The 21,702-nt window shown below is 40.3% G+C and overlaps 1 protein-coding gene across 6 annotated transcripts in view; it reads left to right on the top strand.

The window, feature by feature from the left end:
- The window catches only part of PARD3B (par-3 family cell polarity regulator beta), a 978,033-nt gene that overhangs the window by 678,380 nt on the left and 277,951 nt on the right, over positions 1–21,702 (top strand). For all 6 annotated transcript variants that reach the window (XM_040641719.1, XM_008687551.2, XM_040641729.1 and 3 more), the window contains 2 exons: positions 9,858–10,064; positions 10,792–11,029. In XM_040641719.1, the coding sequence (XP_040497653.1) occupies positions 9,858–10,064; positions 10,792–11,029 (445 nt within the window). The remainder of the gene's footprint in view (positions 1–9,857; positions 10,065–10,791; positions 11,030–21,702) is intronic.

The following is a 21,702-nucleotide window of genomic DNA, read 5'->3' as shown; positions in this document are numbered from 1 at the left end:
AAGTCAGAAGGCCAACATTTCTTTGTTGGTAAACTCAGGGAATTTTAAAAGGAATTGGAAGAGAATTAAGTTGAGTGGTTGTTCTGAGATTTACATGAGATACAGTACTGAGGTATCACCTCTCAAGAATGGTTCTCAAGTCATCAGGGAAAGGGAAATCCTAAAATATTATTGAAAGTTGCCCAAATTCACCTTAAAGTACGGAATTCAAAATTATCTGCAGTTTCTTCAATCAAGCATCAGTTGAAGTGATTGACTTGGGTTTAAGCATGGGGACCCATAGAAGATAGAAATCTTGAAACTCAAGAATGACCCTCCCTCATGACAGAAGCAGCTCATGGCATAAGCAGCAAGCAGAGACCATCATCACCTCATACCTGTTATGGTGGCTGTTAGCAAAACAAGAGATAACAGGTGTTAGCAAGGATGTGGGAAAAAGGCAACCCTTGTGCACTGTTGGTGGGAATGTGAATTGGTACAGCCACTATGGGAAACGGTACGGAGGTTCTTCAAAAAATTAAAAATAGAGCTACTGTATGATCCAGCAATCCCACTTATGGTATCTATCTGAAGGAAATGAAATCACTATTTTGAAGAGGTATCTACACACCTGTGTTCATTGCAGCATTATTCACAATGGCCAACACATGGAAACAACCCAGGTGACCATCAGTGAATGAACAGATAAAGAAAATGCAGTGTAAATACACACGGGAATATTATCCATCCGTAAAATAGATGGAAATCCTGCTATTTTCAACAACATGGATGGACCTTGAGGGTATTATGCTAAGTTAAAATAAGTCAGAGAAAGGCAAATATTATATGATCACACTTATATGTGGAATAGTAAAAAGCTAAATTCATAGAAACAGAGAACAGAATGGTGGTTGCCAGGACCCTAGTGATGGGGGACATGGGGAACGTTGGTCAAAGGGTACAAACTTCCAATTATAAGATGATTAAGTTCTGGGAATCTAAGTGCAGCATGGAAACTATGGTTAAGGATTCTGTAGTATATAGTTGAAAGTTGCTAAGAGAGTAGATCTTAAATGTTCTCACCACACACACCAAAAAATGGTAATTATGTGAGGTGATAACTAACCTTCTTGTGGTAATCATTTGACAATATATATGTGTATCAAGTCATCATTTGCACCCCTTAAGCTTCCACAATATTATGTATGAATTGTATCTCAATAAAAAATAATATAATGTTTACCCAGGGTAAAAAGTAAAAGCAGAGATTCACAGAAAACAGTTCATTTCTCCAAACACCCGCCCTCTGAGATGCATTCATTCTAGAGCCTACTCTCACTGAGATGGATGGTGAGTGAAATTACTCCCATTATATAAGTTTATTTTGTCCTGCCCTTACACCCTTCTTCTTCATTTGAGCTCTCTCTGGACATGAATGTACAAGTGAATTTGGATAAGATCAGTGGTGTATGATATGATCTCATGTTGTATAGGAATGAACTTTGTAAATTATAAAGCAACGAGGAAGTGTTAGTTACTATTATACTTATCCTCTGTTACCTTTAGGACCAAGCACAGTTCTGAGCCATAAAACATACTCAATAAACACTCCTTGATAGTGACTTAATTTTGGCTTGACACTTTAACATTAGATTGAAATCTTGCTTAAAATATATCCATAGAGAGATTGTTATTCATATTCACACCAAACTGAAAAACACACTTTTTATCAGTTCTATAAATAACTTAGTAACTGAGAATTTGAAGTGTTTTTTTTTTAAGTACCATCAGCCATCAAAAGAGGAGAAAATGGTAAAGCAAAAGTGCAAAAATAATGTTTGACCCTAAAAAATACAGGTACTCAATTTACATAACATCATGTAAGAACATCTTTGCGTGTCTTCATCCAAGAAATCCATCAGTTTCACCTTTTAGTTATGCTAATGGTTTTAAAGAGACTTATTAGAATTCCCTATGTTATACTTTATTTTGAGAGTACTGTATACAACTACATAGGGCATAAACCACTCAACAATCAACAGCAGAAAAAAGATGTGCCGTTGAAGCCGGCCACACAAAGAGTAAACGGTAAAAGGAAAGGGTGGGGTGGCGAGTAGAATCACAGAAGTAGTTTGTGTTCAGAGTGAAAGCCTGTTCCCGGGGGATACAAGAAGGAGCTGGAAGACAAATAGGGGTGTTCTTGGCAGTGGGTCAAAACAAGACTAAAGTGCACTCAAGGAGGTAGAAATGGCAGAAAAGGTTAATATTACAAAGAAGTTAAGCAAAAGGCATGACTACTGTAAAAAGGCAAAACATTGAGAAGATAAATGAATAATTTTGGATAGGGCAGAAATGATTAAGCCCTTGAAAGTGACGCCAAAGAATGTAAGAGCTGTATTAACAAAGAACAAGACACTGTGTGAGCGCTTGAGGAAGTGAAGCAACTGAGGTATGTTTCTCTTGATAAAATTTGGTTCCGCCTCATGGCCCTGGAGAAGAGGGGCATCTGCGTGCTGTAACCACCCCTGACCTTCACCTTCATTTATCCCTACAACAAATATTTACGTGGTGCTTCCCTGCGCTGAGGATGCCAAGTCAACAGGACAAAGAAAATGATAGGTGGCATTTATCGATCCTATTGATCCTGTTTCACAGGTGGAAAAGCTTGCTACTTTAGACAGTTTATTGGACTCTCAAATAGCCCCCCCCCCAGTTAAATAATAAAAGTGGTTTGGTTTGGTTTGGTTTCCTTTAAGTAGCCATCTTCCCTTTTGGAGACCAGTGCCGTTTATCCAATTTTTAAATTCATTATTATCTTGAATGCCGATTGTGAGTTGTTGTTGTTTTTAATTACCTAGGAGTTTTCCTAATAAGCTAGATAAGAGGGAAAGCAAAAGATCACAACACACCGGCTCTTGGGAATGGGTTAGTCTGCGTTCTTCAGTTGCCTTAACAGAATCTGCCCAGAAATATGGTTATATATACATATTTTTAAATAATTTACCCACTAGTGGCTCAGTCGATTAAGCATCTTCTGCTCAGGTCATGATCTCAGGATCTCAGAATCGAGTCCTCCATCGGGGTCCTTGCTCATCAGGGAGCCTGCTTCTCCCTCTCCCTCTGCCTGCCACTCCCCCTGCTTGTGTTCTCTCTCTCTGACAAATAAATAAATAAAATCTTTAATAAATAAATAGATAAATGCATACATAAGTAAATAATTTACCCATTAAATTGAACCAGACTCCATTTCTTTACACACGAAATAGACAATAAATGAAAAAATAAGTGTCACAACAACATTTTTGGTACAGTAAGTTCACTGTTCTTTCCATTTGTTGTGCATAATTTGAGTCCAGGAAAGGAATCAAAATAGAGCATAAGATTTCAACTTCCAGTTTATAAAAGAAGGAACTTTTAGTAACAATGAGATTGTGTAACAACACTGGGCAAAGATTTGAAGACTTTGGAAGGGCCATGCCCACACTCATCATCAAAGCAATGTGTTGTATTTGTTCACCTAATCTTCCCATATTTTCTCTAGATATTTTCACTTTAAAATAGACAATGTTTGGAGCCAGAGTAGGAGAGATTATGCAAATGTATGAATCTTAATGAGAAGTTCATTATTGAACATTTGACATGAATTTCAAGAAATGATAAAAGACCCTGGGATTTACGAGACTTAAAAGAAAAATCTCTGCTCGTGGAGAAGTTGGAAATTGCCAGTAAAAGAACTGAGACCCAAATGACAGCAGATAATGTATAAACCAGATTACATTATGCCCTATGGTAATGAATAGGAAATGGGGCACAGTGATAAGCTTGGAATGATGATCAATATTTGGAAAACTGAGATAGGCAAGAAGGTAATTAGGCCCATTATGGACACAGTTAACACAGATAACATAATTTGGGAAATTATACATTTGGATATCATGGGAAACTTTTTTTCTAGGCTAATGGATTTGCAATGATATCTATTAAAGCACATAAGACATTTTGCCTCTAGGGAAACTACTAAAAAAAATCAAATATACAAAATTTTCAGTTAAATGTAATCTAAAATAGAAAGACAAAGCAGGATATATTGGAGAATAAAGTGGTGTTGTGACTTCCTACTTGGAATTTATAATAGTTTTTCATTCAAAGAGTTTTAAGGCTATTAATTTCACATCACAACTCCCCATGAAGCAAGTAAAGCATTTCTATTGTATTTGCCCACGTTCATTGCTCATAATACAGCAATGCCAAATTGGTAATGAAAGCAAGCTATCTTGCCGAATTCCCGGCCTTCTTAAGTTTCATGCTGTGACCCCTGAATAGCATTGCAATCATTCTGATCCCCAATTTACTACTGGGCACAATTCCTTTATTTTAGAGGGAGGAGCACTAACTTAATTAATTTTCACTAAATGCCTTGAGGGCCATTGATGTTATTGAAATGTGCAAATTAATACATTATTTATTCTTAATTTATCATAAGTATTTATTAATTATAAAGCTCTAGCTGGGAGAAAAACTTGCCACGTATCTGAAAGTGAATACCTTCCCCAAAATAATTCCTTATGTTCTAATAAGAATGTATTGGAAGCAATTTCATCAATAATGAAAGATCCAATTACTGGGCTTCTGGATTAAGGCATTCTTCTATTGCAAGATTTTAATGCTAGAACGGGAAGTTCAAATATTGCCGATGAAATCTCAGACTAATTAAATGATTATAGCCTTAAGGAAAGGGCAACCGAGACTCCACTCTCAGTCTTCCCAATGATAGTCTGTATATACAGTGAACAGATGGGTACATATACCCTACTTCAGAAGAAAAAAAAATGTGAGGAGTTGTTTAAAAAAATCAGTTCAATTTTTGAATAAAAAAGAAATGATGTTATTTCTTCAGGAAGCCCTTTTCAGCTTTTTGCGGAAGGAATGGTTGTAGTTAAGAATGCAATGGTGGGGGCGCCTGCGTGGCTCACTCTTTAAGTGTCTGCCTTCGGCTCAGGGCGTGATCCTGGTGTTATGGGATCGAGCCCCACATCAGGCTCCTGTGCTAGGAGCCTGCTTCTTCCTCTCCCACTCCCCCTGCTTGTGTTCCCTCTCTCACTGGCTGTCTCTATCTCTGTCGAATAAATAAATAAAATCTTTAAAAAAAAAAAAAAAAGAATGCAATGGTGGACGGGCATCTGGGCGGTGCGGTCGGCTAAGCATCCAGCTCTTGGTTTGGGCTCAGTCCTGATCTCAGAATCGTGAGATCAAGCCCCATGTGGGGCTCCACACTCTGCACGGTCTGCTTGAGTTTCTCTCTCCTTCGTCCTCAGCCCCTCCCCCTGCTCACGCACACTTACGCATGTACACTCTCTCTCAAATAAATAAATATGACTTAAAAAAAAAAAAAGAAGAATGCCATGGTGGACGCAACCAAATGAATTGTGCTAGGCCTTCACTCGTTCAGATGTTTAGAGGTGACACAGAAGTCTAGTGACAGTAATTATCTTCATGAGCGTATACTCTGGGCAGTTACTCTTCCGTGCTTGTCCTACCGTTTTACAGATTAGGAAACTGAAGCACGGAGGGGTTAATAACTCGGGAAATGAGTGGCAGAATGAAGGTTGTTGGCATGTTTCCCATCTTCCCCTCTTACTTGCTATTAACAATGCTCTAGACTTTTGTTCTCTATTATTCAAATCACCTGCCCATAAGGAACCAACAGCAGTTTGCAGCCATGGGGCAGGAGTCCAAGACTGAATCAGAGAAACCAGGGTCCTCATCCAAACAACCTTCCAGGAAGGACTTTCTGTTTTGTAATATGTTGACATGGGACTTTCTATCTAGAAGGTAGGGGCAACGGCTTCTTGGGGTGTGAAGGATCGGTTTTGTAATGGCACCTGTTGATGTAGACAGTAGCTCTCAAGCCACCTGTTTCATGCCCATTTCTCACATGGAGAAGTCTTTAGTCCTTTATATCTTTCGTCTTGTGGTGTGTGTCCATGCTCTTCATAACACTGTATTTTTCTGGATGACAGGGAGTAGTGGATCTGTCTGAGGACTGGTGGGCCACAAGACATGATCCTGAAATTTCCCTCTACTCTTTGTGGGGAAGGCTTCTGGAACTCAGCCAAGCCAGTCCTTCCTTCCTTTAGGAACAGATGAATCTTCAAAAGTGCTATAACATCTTTTTAAAAAATGTGATATCAGTGATATCTCCTTTTGAGGCTTTTAAGGAAAAATTTGGCACATGAAACTTTAAGAATATTTTTATCATATGACCTTGAGAATAATTTTTGTCATGTAAGATCCCTCTTTTAGCACCCTGGATAACTGTTCTATCTTTTGTTTAAAGAAGTTTATGTCTGTCAAGTTCATGTGTCTGATGGAAAGATGAGTTTATCTGGATCTTAGAGAACACGTCACTGGACATAGAAGTCATAAGTTAAAAAAATAAAGCTTTGCTAATAAAGTTTGAAAGAAGATTTATTCCTTGGCATTGGCAAGTAAGTGAGGTTGGCCTGGAAATCATTGAACAATCGTAGTAAGATTAGTTCTGTAGATGCTCAAAATGGGACAAGTCAGTGCTCAAATTTGGACAGAGTCCACCCACCCTGAGACTGATAACACATGGTATTCATAGATCACTCTCTCAGACAATTGCTTAAAATCAGCCACAGCCACTGCAGAGGGAAATGTGAGGAGTCATCGTATTTTGGGGTGACTTCAATGAGCTAGAGTGACTGAGGTTTTGAATTTGATTAATTACTTTACATTATCCCTTCAGAGAGACCTCTACTTTTAATGGGAGCCTAGAAAAAATATAATTTGTGTAAATGGTTAGGCTAAAAATAGACAGTGAATCTTCCCATTCTAAAAGCTACAGAATTTTCTAGGTAATGTCAACCTAAGTTTGAATTGGTGAGGATAAGAATAAGGGAAGGGGGATTAAATGGGACCATTTATTGTACTGTGTACAATCTTTACATGGTAGGGTACTTCATTCCAAGTGCCTTGTTGGAATTTAGTGCTGATCCCCCATCAATTAATATAATAATCCCTTGCACAACCAGTAACATGAACTTGTCCTTCTGTCGGCAGCCCTGGGACACCTAGAGGAGATGTGGAACCCTGGTCAAAGCCCACATCAGAGTCTTCTTTCATTTAGAACTTCAGTTCGGTGCCCCTGCAAATCCTTGCAGAGGTCATCTTGATTTCAGGTTTTCCTCTCGCTTCAGCCTGCCATGGCTACATCCTGTTGACTCCCCGGGAATAAATATAAACATTTTTTCCAAGCCTGAAAAACCCTGAGTTCACATTTACAACCTAGGACTCAACCAGTTTTGCTTTTAATTTTCCTATGAACTACATCCAATATAGCTAGGTTGTAATTTTGGCCAACGTTAGTTGGTGCTTCTAATTTGTGGCTTCTGTTTATTTTTGTAAAGTGAATTAATTGCTGGCTCTATGAATCCAGCAAAATCCATGAATCCTTAATGTTCAGTTTGCTTAGGATGAGTAACAATGTATTTGTTCCTCCTCAAATATGACTTCTTGCGGGGCTTCAGATGAGCTCCTTTTAGATAGCGTGCCTTATATCTTGGATGATTTATTCTCTTTCATGTTCCCTAGAATTTATCGCACAAGGTTGACATGAATACTTACAGTTTGGGCTCTAATATAATCTCCTGAATGGCAATTAATAAATAAAAGATGGTTACTATTGTTGACAGAGGAACTAGGCTTTCTCAGATAGTGTTCTTCATCTTCTTGTTTTCACCAAACTTCATGTCAGACGTCCCTAGGGGTTGATGGTGTAAAATATTTTCTGTAAACTCCAAAGCTTTTACTGTTGCTTCCATACCCCAAACCTCTATGTTGCCTTTTGTTTTCTTGTCAGAAACGATCTTATCCAATTCCTGTTTCTTCCACTTGCCTTCCTTCCTGAGAGTATTAGAAGTATGCCTCTTCGTGGATTTAGCAGTAACAGTCTCGGTGTTTGTGACTTGCGAGTAGCATCTGAAATTTGTCCCTGAAATTTCTTGTAATTTTTTTTTCACTTAATCTCATCTCTTGTGTTGATCAAAGATACACTGTCGCCCATGAAATGCAGTGTTTTTTGTCATCATGCATATTGTTCCAAGTGCAGAATTGTCTCCTGTAAGTTAATGATGAAACTAGAATTATAGCAACATCTGATCTTTGGAGTTTGCCTGCTTGGCCGGTCTCATCAGCACTCATCTGGACAAATGCTCTTCTTCTCCAGATGAGGACTCTCTGGGCCAGTTTAAGTAGCTCGACTCTAATCAAGGAGAGGGCAGAGGCCAAGTTTATCTTCAGGCAGCGCAGAGCAGAAATGCCGGAGTGAGGCGGCCTGAGGACGTTCCCAGCTCTGACGTAGAGTGGGTGTGTGATTTTATACCAGCAATTTCTCTGCTCTGTGCGTGAGTTCCCTCGTTTATAAAATGGGGTTAACAATAATAACTGTCAGGATTATAGTAAGGTTATACAGGTAAAGCACTTAGAATGGGACGAAGCTTGTCATGCAATGTTAGCTATTAGAATTATTATCATTATTCTGACGACTTTTAGCATATTTAGAACATATGGAAAAGAGGCCTTGAGTAAGGTACTTTATGTACATAATCCTTAGTATGTACTCAGTCTGTATCTATTGAAAAACTGCGAAGTAGTTTACGCCCAGAAATGCAAATGTAGCCCCCGCGTGGTGATAACTTCCTTTGCAACTGGAAAGGATCATGAGAGTTAGCCCTGGTGGAGAAGGGCCCTGATATAATTCCTTCCTTCTTTAAAATAGTCTTTGTGCTGCTGGCATTTAGATAGCCTCATCCTGCTGTAGACAACCAGAAGCCTGGCTGTGGTGGGAAGGAAGGTCACGGCGTGGGGGAAGGGGGGCAGCTACACGGCCAAAGAGTGCCAATGAAAAATATTATATATCAGAAAACAAATTACTAAAATTCTCTCGGGTTTTATTTTCTTCTTTTTGGAATTATATATTACATTTAAAAATTGCTCTTTTTCTAGATACCCAAATAGAAATTCAATTTGGAACAATGAGCAGTGACACAGAAAAGTTGTTTTCTCTCTTGCTTTGCTTTATTTATTTATTGACTAAATAAATTGCATTCATGATACATTAATAGCCACTAGAGTAAAGTGTTTAATCATAAAAATTACTGTCATTTCAATGTTGATTTCTATGCATAGTATGTTACTCAATAATCACAAAAATAGTCATGGACATAGTAAAACTACAATGTAGGGATGCCTGGGTGGCTCAGTCAGTTGAGTATCCGATTCTTGATTTTGGCTCAGGTCATGATCTCAGGGTCATGAGATTGAGCCCTGCTTTGGTCTCCGTGCTCAGCGGGGAGTCTGCTTGAGATTCTCTTCCTCTACCTCTACCCCTCCCCCCTCCAAAGCTCTAGCTCTCTTTCTCTAAAAAAATAGATCTTAAAAATAAAAAGCTACAATGTGGGGAGTGCTTAGGGTGGGCATTGTGAGAGAAACACTCATCATCCTAGATGCCCTGTGTGTGTGTGCGTGTACAATCTCTGTAGACCGCTAGAAACTTTCAAATTCATATATATCTGTGTACGTGCATATATACCCATAGGCATATTTATTTAATACATATTATCATTTTAAATCTTACCACAACTCTACATAAAAGGAAACTAAGGCTCTGAGAACTCAAACCACCGGTTCAAAATCACAAGAAGTTGGCAAAGCTGGGGTTGAACCCCAAACCCTACTCACTCAACACCCCCTTTTTTAAGATGCCCAAACAAATATTTTTGGAACAACAGACTTTTCCACTACACCACACTGTGCCTCATTCGGGAAAGGGTGATGTTTTGCCCTTTCTTTTCCAGAATCGCCAAGCAAAGATTTCGGTCCAACCCTGGGTTTGAAGAAGTCCAGTTCTTTGGAGAGCCTCCAGACTGCGGTTGCTGAGGTCAGGAAGAACGAACTTCCCTTCCACAGGCCCCGGCCGCACATGGTTCGCGGCCGCGGCTGCAACGAGAGTTTCCGGGCAGCCATTGACAAGTCCTATGACGGGCCCGAAGAGCTAGAAGCTGGTAGGACAAAGTGCTTCCTTACCCGGTTCCTTCATCTCATTATCATCCGCGAATCATAGGCAAGGATGTGTGCTTAACGACAAAGAAAAATGATTTAAGGATCACAATTATATTTTTGATATTAAAAGTAATTCATTTTCCTGATATGTTTTGCCCTTTGGCTTAACGAACATGGAATTGGCTAACACAATATGCAATTTATTTGACAGTGTGAACGCGAGAGAAATGTTCTCCTTCACTCTCCTACAAGGACCAACTGTCATTTCCCCTTAGGGTAGGAGCACCAAGTATGCATTTCTTGACGTTCTTATTGGAGTCATTAGAAGCAGCCTCAGCCTGAGGACTGACTATTAATTGGGTAGAAGCAGTTGGGTTACATGCGTCCTCAGAAACTTCCCCTGGAGATAAACTTGCTGTTTGTTTGCCAGCATATGGCTTTCGCAGCCGATCGAGGTTGGCAAGCTGGCTTTCAGAGCTCCTCATGTTTTACCGCGTATCAAACCTTTCATACCACTGGCTGAACCAGTTGTTCCCTCCTCCCAACAGCAAACCTTCCTGAAGTAACCAGATTTAGGCAGTTGTCTCTTCAAAGGGTACAAGTAGCCACATGGAAGGGTAGAACTCTGGAGTGTTTTAGTCATTCCTCTGTATTTTACATTTAACTTTTCTTGATACACTAACTGTGACTGCCCCTGACCCACACGTATTGATTTTTCTCTCCGTACAGACGGTCTGTCTGATAAGAGCTCTCACTCTGGCCAAGGAGCTCTGAATTGTGAATCTGCCCCTCAGGGGAACTCTGAGCTGGAGGACGCAGAACATAAAGCCAGGAAAATCAAAAAACCAAAAGAGAAGGAGAAGAAGAAGGAAAAGGGCAAACTGAAAGTCAAGGAGAAAAAGCTGAAAGAAGAAAATGAAGACCCAGAGAGGAAAATAAAGAAGAAAGGCTTCGGTGCCATGCTGAGGTAGGGTGTGCTGGGAAGGCACAGCGGGCTTGGTCTTGCTTTTTGGTTTCTCCTGGTGAAATCACTCATCTGTGTGTATCCAGAAAAAAATGGCAAGCTTTCCCTCCTTTTTAGCTAAATGCGTAAAAATCTCAACAGTGAGGGTGCGTGGTCCTTTCCTTCAGAAGCAGAAGGAGCCTTCCTGGGTGGCTCCCCAGCCTCCTGGTGATGACAGGAGGCTGTGATCAATTTGCTGTGAACGGAAGGCTGATGCCTGGTAGAGGCCTGGGCTGTGCTCGCAGCCCTTGGTACCGAAGCGTGATGCGGGTGAATTAAATGTGTCTTCCATCCATGTAGGGAAAGCAAGAGGTGAGGGAGTCCCCACCCATTGCGTCTACAACACCCTGTGTGAGTTGAAGAAGACAGAGTAGACGGACCTCACTCACCAGCCCTGTAGTTGAAGGTGCGTGCACGGCCCCGCCTGAGAGCACGTGAGCACCTGCAGAAGCACTGTGGTCAGTGGAGAGGTCACTGGGTCTGGAGTCAACCCCGTGCTCGGTCCAGGACCCTCCACACGTGAGCTGCCGGCCTTCATGTGCTGCTTAACTTCCCCAGGCCTTCCTGTCTTCACTTTCAAAGTGAGGCTAGCGGACCTGCTGTCCTAACTCAGTGGGGTTGTGAGACAAGATATCAGGTGCAGCCAGCCCATCCACGGGGCATGATCAGAAAGCAACTTTGTCTCCTCTCCTACAGCTGATTCCAAATCTGCTTTGTTGATGCTGAAATGATGTCCACGATTCGATGACATCACTCCAGCTGATGCGTTCTGGTCACTTTCGATATTGAAACCACCTCTGTGTCAGGGTCTAAAATGCCAATCTAATATTAATCAAAACTTCCCGTCCCTACCCCTCAAGCTTCAACCCCAAGGAGGGCCCTGTGATGTGGTGGCAGGATTCCACCTTCTCCTGCTTCTCAGTCTCTGGACCCAGGGGAAGGGCGGGGCATTATTAAAACAAGGGTGGAGTCGTACTTAACTGGTGTCTGGATCTGGTCTAATCTGCCTGTCAGGGGCCTTTGGTGGGCTACTTTTGTAGATTTTTCAGGGACTCCCTACTGCACCAGTTACTGAATAGGAGAAACATTTCCCTACTGACCTCCTGAGGCCCTCTGATCCTTAGCCTCTGACCTCAGGCACCCACCCTGGGGTCCCCCCTGCCCCAATAGACTTGGAAGGTGTCAGTTGGAGACGGCTGTGGCCTAACCTTCTGCAGCATCTACTACTCGGCTCACTGGAATTGCCTTCTCTTGCCCCTCCAAATGATAGAAACAGCCCATTCCCATTGCTCCCCTCTCTCCTCATCCTGCCATGGGGTGTCCCAACCAGCCTGGCATGTTCAGATTTCTCGGGCAGAGTCAAGCCCTGTTCGGTGCCTCCTCAGCTCTAGAGCCACATGCCAGACCTGAGCTTGTATTCCCGGGGAAGAGAGAGGACCAGGAACTCTGCAAGTCTCAAGCAAACAGGGAGGATGACCATCTCCTTTCATACAATTGCTTTCAAATTCTCTCAGGGGCAGTCTTGCAGCCTCCTTGCTTATTTTGTTGATGGCCAGAGGGGGAAGCACCCGGTTCCATTACTTTCTTTACTCCTACAACTTTCCATCGCAGAAAATTGCTCTCTCAGTCTCTACCCTTCTTTTTTCCAGGGGCTGAAGGTGAGGGATGGAAGGTGATGTTGGCTACCTCTTATTCAACTCTTAGGAGATATCTGTCTTTTTTTTTTAATAATAATTTTTTATTATGTTAGTCACCATACAGTACATCCTTAGTTTTTGATGCAGTGTTCCATGATTCATTGTTTGTGTATAACACCCAGTGCTCCATGCAATCTGTGCCCTCCTTACTACCCATCACTGGCCTATCCCAATCCCTCACCCCTCCCTTCTGAAGCCCTCAGTTTGTTTCCCAGAGTCCATAGTCTCTTGTGGTTCATTCCCCCTTCTGTTTCCACCCCCCCATTCTTCCCTTCCTTCTCCTACCGATCTCCCTATTTCTTATGTTCCATTAATGAGTGAAACCATATGATAATTGTCTTTCTCTGCTTGACTTATTTCACTTAGCATAATCTCCTCCAGTCCCATCCATGTTGCTGCAAATGTTGTGAAATTGTTCTTTCTGATGGCTGAGTAATATCCCATTGTATATATGGACCACAACTTCTTAATCCAGTCATCTGTTGAAGGGCATCTCGGCTCCTTCCACAGTTTAGCTATTGTGGACAATGCTGCTATGAACATTGGGTGCATATGGCCCTTCTCTTCACTACGTCTGTATCTTTGGGGTAAATACCCAGTAGTGCAATTGCTGGCTCATAGGGTAGCTCAATTTTTAACTTTTTGAGGGACCTCCACACTGTTTTCCAAAGTGGCTGTACCAACTTGCATTCCCACCAACAGTGTAAGAGGGATCCCCTTTCTCCACATCCTCTCTAACATTTGTTGTTTCCTGCCTTGTCAATTTTTGCATTCTAACTGGCGTAAGGTGGTATCTCAATGTGGTTTTGATTTGAATTTCCCTGATGGCTAATGATTTTGAACGTTTTTTCACATGTCTGTTAGGGAGATATCTGTCTTAAGAATACTAAGTGGCAGTCGTCACCAGATGTTTTTAGTTTGGGATTTTCTTTTTTTTAATTTTTTTAAAGATTTTATTTATTTATTTATTTATTTATTTATTTATTTATTTATTTATTTTAGAAAGAGAGAGAAAGCACATACGTGTGAGAGGGGGAGGGGCAGAAGGGAGGGAGCCTCAAGCCGACTATGCACTGAGCATGAAGCCCGAAGCAGGGCTAGATCTCAGGACCCTGAGATCATGACCTGAGCCAAAAGCGAGAGTTGGACGCTTAACTGACTGAGCCACAAGTCTGGGATTTTCAACTGAAATTCCAGACAGAAACAGAAATTTCTATTTCATATCTGTTATTCATATATATTATATGAATATAAATATAATCTATTATTATATATAAATATGGAAAGAGAGAGAGAGACTCCTTGAAACTGCAAAATCACATTTAGGTAACACAGATAATATTGACACCAGTGGGACAAATCTCTCAAAAGACATTGGTTTGTTTTTCCTGGTGGTGTCTATAGACTCTGTCTTCCCATTTGACGTTTGAATGTTAAACTCGCCCCTTTTCCAGGTAATTAGAACGATTGCCAGAATTTGTGGGCTGTGCTTTACGCATCCTGATAATAATGACACACACGGTCCAAATATATAGATGAGTATTGCCTTTGAATTTGTGGAGGTCAGAGGTTAACAGTGCGGGCTCTGCATGTGAAATGCTAAATTCAATCCCAGCTCTTCTAGTTACCTATCTAGGTAGCATTCAGCGTGCCATTTAATCTCTGTGTCTCAGTTTTCTCATCTGAAAAATGGGAATAATAATAGAACATACCATTGTTATGAGAATTATATTTGTTTAGTTACATGTAACATGCTTATAGAACAGCACCTGGCAAGAAATACACATTCAGTAGATGTAAATTACTGCGGTAAGCAGAATACAGGCCTCCTAACGATGTCCATATCCCAATCCCTAGTACCTGTGGATGTGTGATGTTGCATGACAAAGGAGAGCTATGGTGCAGATGGGATTAAAGCTGCTCATTGGCTGACCTTAAGATGAAGGTGATTATCCTGGATTTCACTCCTTGGCCCAGAGTGATTATGAGGAGCCGTAAAAGTGGAAGAGGAAGATGTGATTGTGGAGGAAAGGTACAGAGAAATGCAATGTGGCCAGCTTTGAGATGGAGGGAGGTGGCCATGAGCCAAGGAATGAGGGCAGCCTCTAAAAGTTGGAAAGGACAGAGGAGTGGATTCTGTCTGAAGAGTCTCTAGAAAAGAACCCAGCCTGCCAAATCCTTAACTTTGGCCCATTTCTGTTGTTTAAGCCATTAAGTTTACAGTACTTTTTTTTACAGCATCAATAGAAAACTAACATAGTTGTTATAATTATTAGTAGTACTTCTACAATATCATCGTAATTTATAAGGAAACAATTTCCTCTTTAAGGTGTTAGAGAAAAAAAGACCATATTTAACTAGAGTAGTCTATAAATACAAAAGCTATTAGAGTTTCACATATCCCATTTTCTAGAATATTACTAAAGTAAGCCTTCACTTTATATTTGGTTTCAGATGACTCGATCTGGCAGATTCATACTCTGTTGCTCATAATACAGAGCCCGCTATTCCTTTCGTTGTCCAATATTCGCTGTATTTGCCTGTGGTGGAAGTCACAGGTTCTAGATCCTTTAGACCTCTAGCAACTCTGTTTTGTTTCCTTCTACTGTTTTAGCAAAATGAAGATCTGAAAGGTGGTGTTTGATTTTCTCTCCCGTGTAAAAATAGCAGCTGTTTTCCGTAGCCTTTGCATCTGAGTTGGAGAGCATATCGGAGCTGCTGCTGTGTGCACATTTTCAACAACAAAGAACACAAAAGCTGTTACCATTAGCCAACAGATTTTGCTTTACTTCTCATCTGCTGCTCAGATGCTATTGACTTAGTTTCTTTCTTATTTAAAAAAGATTGATGGCTTTCAGGTTCTCTAGGAGGTAGATGTGTGGCTTCGATATATATTATTTTTTCCATTATCTGCATTTCACAGCCGCTCTCCTGACATGGAGCTTTAGTGCACGTTGTGCCATGGACAGTGGCACCTGGCCAAAGGCATGAGCGGGGACCCAAATGGTCTTCCTCTCCTCACCAAGCCATGCATCGTGAAAGTGCGAATGTGTTAGCAGTGACTTTGCTCCGGCTTATACAAAGCTAAGTGTTGTGTGCTTTTCTGATATTAGCCGGTCCATTCATGTTACTGATATGTAGTCATACAGTTTAGCTCATTAGTTAATTTGACCTACCCCTGATCCTTTTGAAAAAATTATGGGGAATCTCGTTAATTCATATCTTTAAATGTGTCGTCTGGTTCGAGTATGCTTAATGCTCTGCTGATTTCAGAATTTCCTCCTGGTAGATTCAACTGTGGCTCTGACACAAGCGATGAATTGTTATGGAAAAAGATGCAGATCAGGAACCTACCAACCTTGTTAGTTTCCCTGAATCCTCTGTTTACCTGCTGTTGAAAGAGGACGTCAGGGGATCAAGATGCTTAAGTTTTTTCAAGATGTGTTTGCCTTCCCCAGGGCATTGTACTCTTCGTGGCACCAGCCTGTAGAAAGAATGCCTGTGGCTCCTTGCAGCCAAAGGGTGAAGCTCAGACCCCCTTAGTAGACAAGCCAATTGCTATCAGCCCTCAGGCGTTTTCCTGGGGGTCTAGCAGATCTTTTCTAAGCACTGGAGAGAAATATCCTTTGGCTAACAAAATCTTGCCCTGTCTAGAGCAGAAAGCCCAGCATTAAGTCCCTGATTTCTTAATTATTTAATAACTATGTGGATCTTTACGTTCTTTAAACTGAATTCTGTCGTAGATCTGTGTTTACAATCCATTTCTTTATGTCATAGTTGCTGTCATTTCCTTTTGATATTCTAGGCTACTCACATCAAAGACCTTTGAATTTTCACCTTGTGCTGGACCCTGAGTGGAAAACCTTGATGTTGATCAAGTACCTTTTCTACACCCTTTGTGTGCTTTGGTACCTAAAGGAATTGTGCTAGTAAATTCCTTTTTAATGGATTAACAAATAACAAAGTGCTATACCTGCCAAGAGAAAACTTCATCTCTTTTAAAAATTTGTCTGCCCCTAGTTGTTAACTAATAACATACGTTGAATGTTTATTCTTTGCCAAGCACCCTCATAATTAGTCTTCATTTATTCCACATTATTTACTGAATGCTTATTTTGCATCAGGCACTGTTCTAGACCCTGGGCATACAGTGAAGTCCTTGCTTTTATGGTTTGTTTGTTTTGGGTGTTTTTTTTTTTTTGTCTTAAAAAAGGAAGGAAAACTCAAAGACTTTTGAATTTCTTTCAGTGAGTTTAAAACAAAACAAGCAAAATATCACATAAACATGTAAAGTACTGGTAGCAATGGATTTCCCAGGGAGAGGTGGGACATCCGCCTCGGCTCCCTCTGGGACAAAGCACTACCTTGTCAACTTGAGGGAATCAATAGTCAGTTTCTTTGGTGCCGAGCAAGCCATCCAGGCTACAGCTCTTGTGTACTTTGCATCCCAGTGACGAGGAGAGAATAAACACTAACTCAAAATGATTGAGATTATTTCGGACTATAGTAGGTGTGTTATGAGGCAGGCGGAGGGAGAAGGGATGGCGTCCTCTTCCCCACAGTGACTAACTGCCTCTGCCCAGGCTACACTGAATTTCAGCAGATTTGTTATCAGAACCGAGCATGCTGTGGTACTAACGCCAAATCGCTTTATGCCTGCTCTTTTTTTTTTTTTTTTTTTTTTTTTTTTGCAGCATATGAATATAAGGTTATTTTTAAACCAACTTCACATAAAGCTGTAACAAAACGCTAACCCAAATTGTGTCTGTTTTAGTACGCAAAGCCCTATTACACCTGAGGCAAACATTCTGAAGACACGTGGGCTTTCATCTGAATGACACACTAGATTTGCAGCTGTGTGTGTCCACTCTGTTCCTCCTGGCCCATCAGTGGGATGTTCCTTTTTTCTATTCTTTTTTTTTCTTCTTTTCTTTCTTTCAAATAGGCTCCACACCCAATGTGGGGCTTGAACTCACGACCGGAAGATCAAGAGTCACATGCTGTACTGACTGAGCCATCCAGATGCCCCAGTTGGATACTCTCATTGTTTCTTCTTAACTCAGCTGACGTAGGTATACCTCAATGGTACACTGGTTCAGTTTCTACATAGAGAAGACTAGATTATGAACCCTAAGAGGGCATAGGTTTTTTTTTTTAATCTAAAGGCATCAACTTTTTATTTCTAAGCTTTGCAAGGGCTAAAGCATCTATGTTTCATTTGTTTTATACTAAAAGATTCTATTTTATTGAAACCGAGGCAACTCTATATAATGATATCTTGCCGTGGATCATTTTAAAAAGAACACTTCTACACACACACACGCACGCACGCACATGCACACACACACACACACACCCCTTCTTCCTCCACCACAAACAACACAGACATCATCACCATTAAATTTGTACTTCAACTAGTTAAAAACCTGTCCCTTACAACCTCTGTGGCTTTCATGAATCCCTTTGAGTCTTAGTATACTCAGCAGTGAATTGGGGATAATAACACATCCTCTCCAAGCTGTTGTGAAGTTGAAGTTAATTTATGTAAGCAAAGCTGTCAGTATGGTGCCTGACTTGGTAGGCTTTACTTCTTGTCTTCCCGCAGGGCCCCAGTCAGCCAGCCAGCCATCACTCTTTGACTTGGAGCCCCCTAAATTTCTGTTTCAATTTTTAAATTTATCCTCTAATTGCTATTTTGTATTTCAGGTGAGCATGCTATGTGTTCTTTAGACTGGACAGTTTTCTTAATAAGCCGTAAGAAGTAATGACATAACTAAAATCATTCAATCCTTTCTATTTTATAAGCTTTGGGTCACTCCTTTCTAAATATAACCTTGAACTATTTTCAGAGGTTATCTAATAATTTGGTGGCATTGAACACAAATAGAAAGGGGATTCAGATGGAGGAGCAGGGTTTTTTTTTCTTTTCTACTTTTTTCCTTCATGTATTTTTGACCAGAGTGTATGGATGGGTTTTTGACTTGATATTCTCAATGCATGGCTCATAGTTATTTCATTGGGCTGCCTTGGAAGTTGTCTTATAATACGTTACCCGTAAAGATACATTTTGACTTGATTTTTAAATTAGGTTAGATAGAGACTGAATACTTAAATCTCCAGGGAGCATGACATCTGTCGTACATTTCTCCTCTTTACCTTGATCCCATAACGGCTGTTATAGGTCTCATGTACAATAAATGTAATGTGGCTGTGCCTGTCATTACCTCTTTCTAGATAGTGGTTGTAAAATATCTGGGTATCCCTTCAACTTTATGGGTATGAAGGGCAACCTATCTAATGTAGCCAGGCCAATGAAATTTTAACAGTCATTTCCCCAAAGGCAAAAGGCCAACAACAGGCTAGAGATAAGGTGCTTTGCTTCATGAAGTAGAGGCCAGTTTGAAACATGAAATTTCAGATGAAAAATGAAAGCCGAAGTAGGTCAAAGTTCTTAATTCAGCTGCAAGCTGTATATAGAAATACATTGAAACCAGGGAACCTTACAGGTCAGGGCAAAATGGCTGCATATATTGAGCCTGAGAGAAATATATGACTGGCAAAAAAATAAATTTGCATGTCAAAGGCTACTCACAGGTGCAACCATCCATCCTCCTCCATGGCTCACTATGATTGAGCGGAAAAGGGATAGAAGCTGAAAACACATTGAAATTTTGTTAGGCTCCTTTTTTGTCTTTTTGGTAACTGAATTTTCTCACCTCACAGTCCATCTTAAATTATTTACTTTCTCTTTTACGATATGAGCCATGAATATTTTGTTTCCTCATTTTGTTAATTTGCCAATTTCCCTCTGAGCTAAGTGCCCTAGCAATTTTAATTTTTCATTCGAGTTAGGAAGAGCAATGACCCCCCCCCCTTTTTTTTTCATTACTACTATCACAGGCCTGGGCTCAGAATGCTACTTTTTATGACCAGCAGTGTTGAGCCCATAATGGAATTGCAAAGTAGAGAGTGTAATATACCGATATTGACTTCCATTAAACCCAGTGGTGTGATCGCTGATAATATTTATATATTTATGTATTATACATCCTAGCTTTGTTCGTTTGCAACTAAGCACCAGAGAGGAAAATTAGCATCATAATAGGAATAGATTGCAAACTGGAGAATGTAAAGAAGTGGAGGGAGAGCCTCAGTAAATAGGGCAAGTGAGAGAAAATGATGAGGGTAGAGGCAAGTATGGTAACTAAAGGGTATAGGTTAAATTTGGATCAGACAAATTTAGGGTTGTGTGGCCAGCATTTATTTCTTACATGACAGAAGACCCAGAGAGAGACGGGCTGCTTGTCTGATAGGCTGAGCACATAGGCAAATGAGCCACCACAGTGCCCAGCATGCAGAGTTTGTTTGGTGTTTGACTTTAATAATTTTTTTCAGCTGTCACGCATGTCTGCAAATGTTTGTTTATCATTCTGTCTGTTTTCTTCGAGTATATGTTCATAGAGGGGCGAGGGGCATAGATGGAGTTAATTAGTATACAAATGTATGGGTAGCTTGCTTTCAAAATCATTTGAAAAGCTGATTGCTGTTCATCGCCTTCCTCTCCTACCGTATGGAAGCTCGATCCCTCTGGAGCTCTGTTTATGGCTGCCCAAAGCAGGATGGTTTTCTCATACTTTTCATAATAACAAATGATCGCGTAGAATGTCAACCAAAAGGCTGATTTGTTTAATTAGGGTTCTCTTCTTCTCTTAATATGCGTGCACAACTCCCATTAACGTTAATGTGAATTACGAAAGAGCACCGAAGAAAAATAGACCCCTTTATCTCATTACTTTTCTTGGATAATGAAGTTTAGATTTGTTAACAGATCAGAACAAAAGTCCAGTGGAAAAAAAAATCGGCTTAACTTTTAAAGAAATTGATATGCTATAAAGAACTTTCACAGGCACTAAAGTGGAAGATACACATTAATAAATAAACTTCATTAGCATTTAAGGTGAAATATAATCATTTAAAATGCTGGATTAAGAAAATGCAAAGGATTTCCTAATGGACCTATTTGCATACTCATATTAAATAACTAATAAAACATATTAACAGGTTTATTCATATATATAAACACAAGATCCTAGTTGAGACTGCATTTGCCTAATTTGCTTTGTACCATGTCCAGCACAATGTCATGTCCTTGTGCAATGTTTACTTAATACTATTAGATAATGACATGTATAGATTTAATAATTTGCTTGAGGGAAAAATGAAATTAGTTCTTTGTTTAGCACCTTTTATCTGAGAACTTCAATGTAATTTACCAACATCCATCTTTAAGATGTATGGGAGATAAGGGTGGCAAATAGTAGCTTTACTTTGCAGGTAATAAAGAATGAGACATTGAGAAGTGAATCCACCTGCCTAGAGCCAGACTTTGAACTGATAGCAATACCAAGTCCCCTCTTAATCTTCGCCGCTACTGTATTAGCGTCTAAAAATGCAATGACACCAGCCACAGTTCTGTATGTACTTTCATACACCCTGTAGAACCCATACTTTTTTATTTTTGCTATTCATTGGATTTTCCTGTCTCAAGTCAATATATGAAACAGCAATTTAATAACATGAGATGATTCATAATTAAGGGAAAAGACCCTGAATCTTTGGCATAAAAACCATATAAGAAAGAGGCTTCCCAGAACAATTACAGATAGATATAGGAGATACACAAATTGAAAAATGGATAGGAGATACACAAATATTATTGGATTGCACATCTAGGACTATTATCGCAACCATGCTAAATAATATCTAACGGAATTTTGGAGACAATCCAATTTTGCTTCTCCAGCCTGATGCTGATCATTTCTGCATGGTGGCCTTGCCCCAACCTCAGCTTCAACGTGGCTGAAATCTAATTCGTCATCCACCCATCTAAGTCACCAGCTCATCCTGATGTTCCTGACTCTGTAGGAGGCACTGCCGGGA

This window comes from Ursus maritimus, unplaced genomic scaffold (genome assembly GCF_017311325.1).
Source record: "Ursus maritimus isolate PB19 unplaced genomic scaffold, ASM1731132v1 scaffold_1, whole genome shotgun sequence".
In the NCBI taxonomy this organism is placed as follows: domain Eukaryota; kingdom Metazoa; phylum Chordata; class Mammalia; order Carnivora; family Ursidae; genus Ursus; species Ursus maritimus.
Note: the sequence above shows the minus strand (reverse complement) of the source record. Positions and strands in the feature narration are given on the sequence as shown.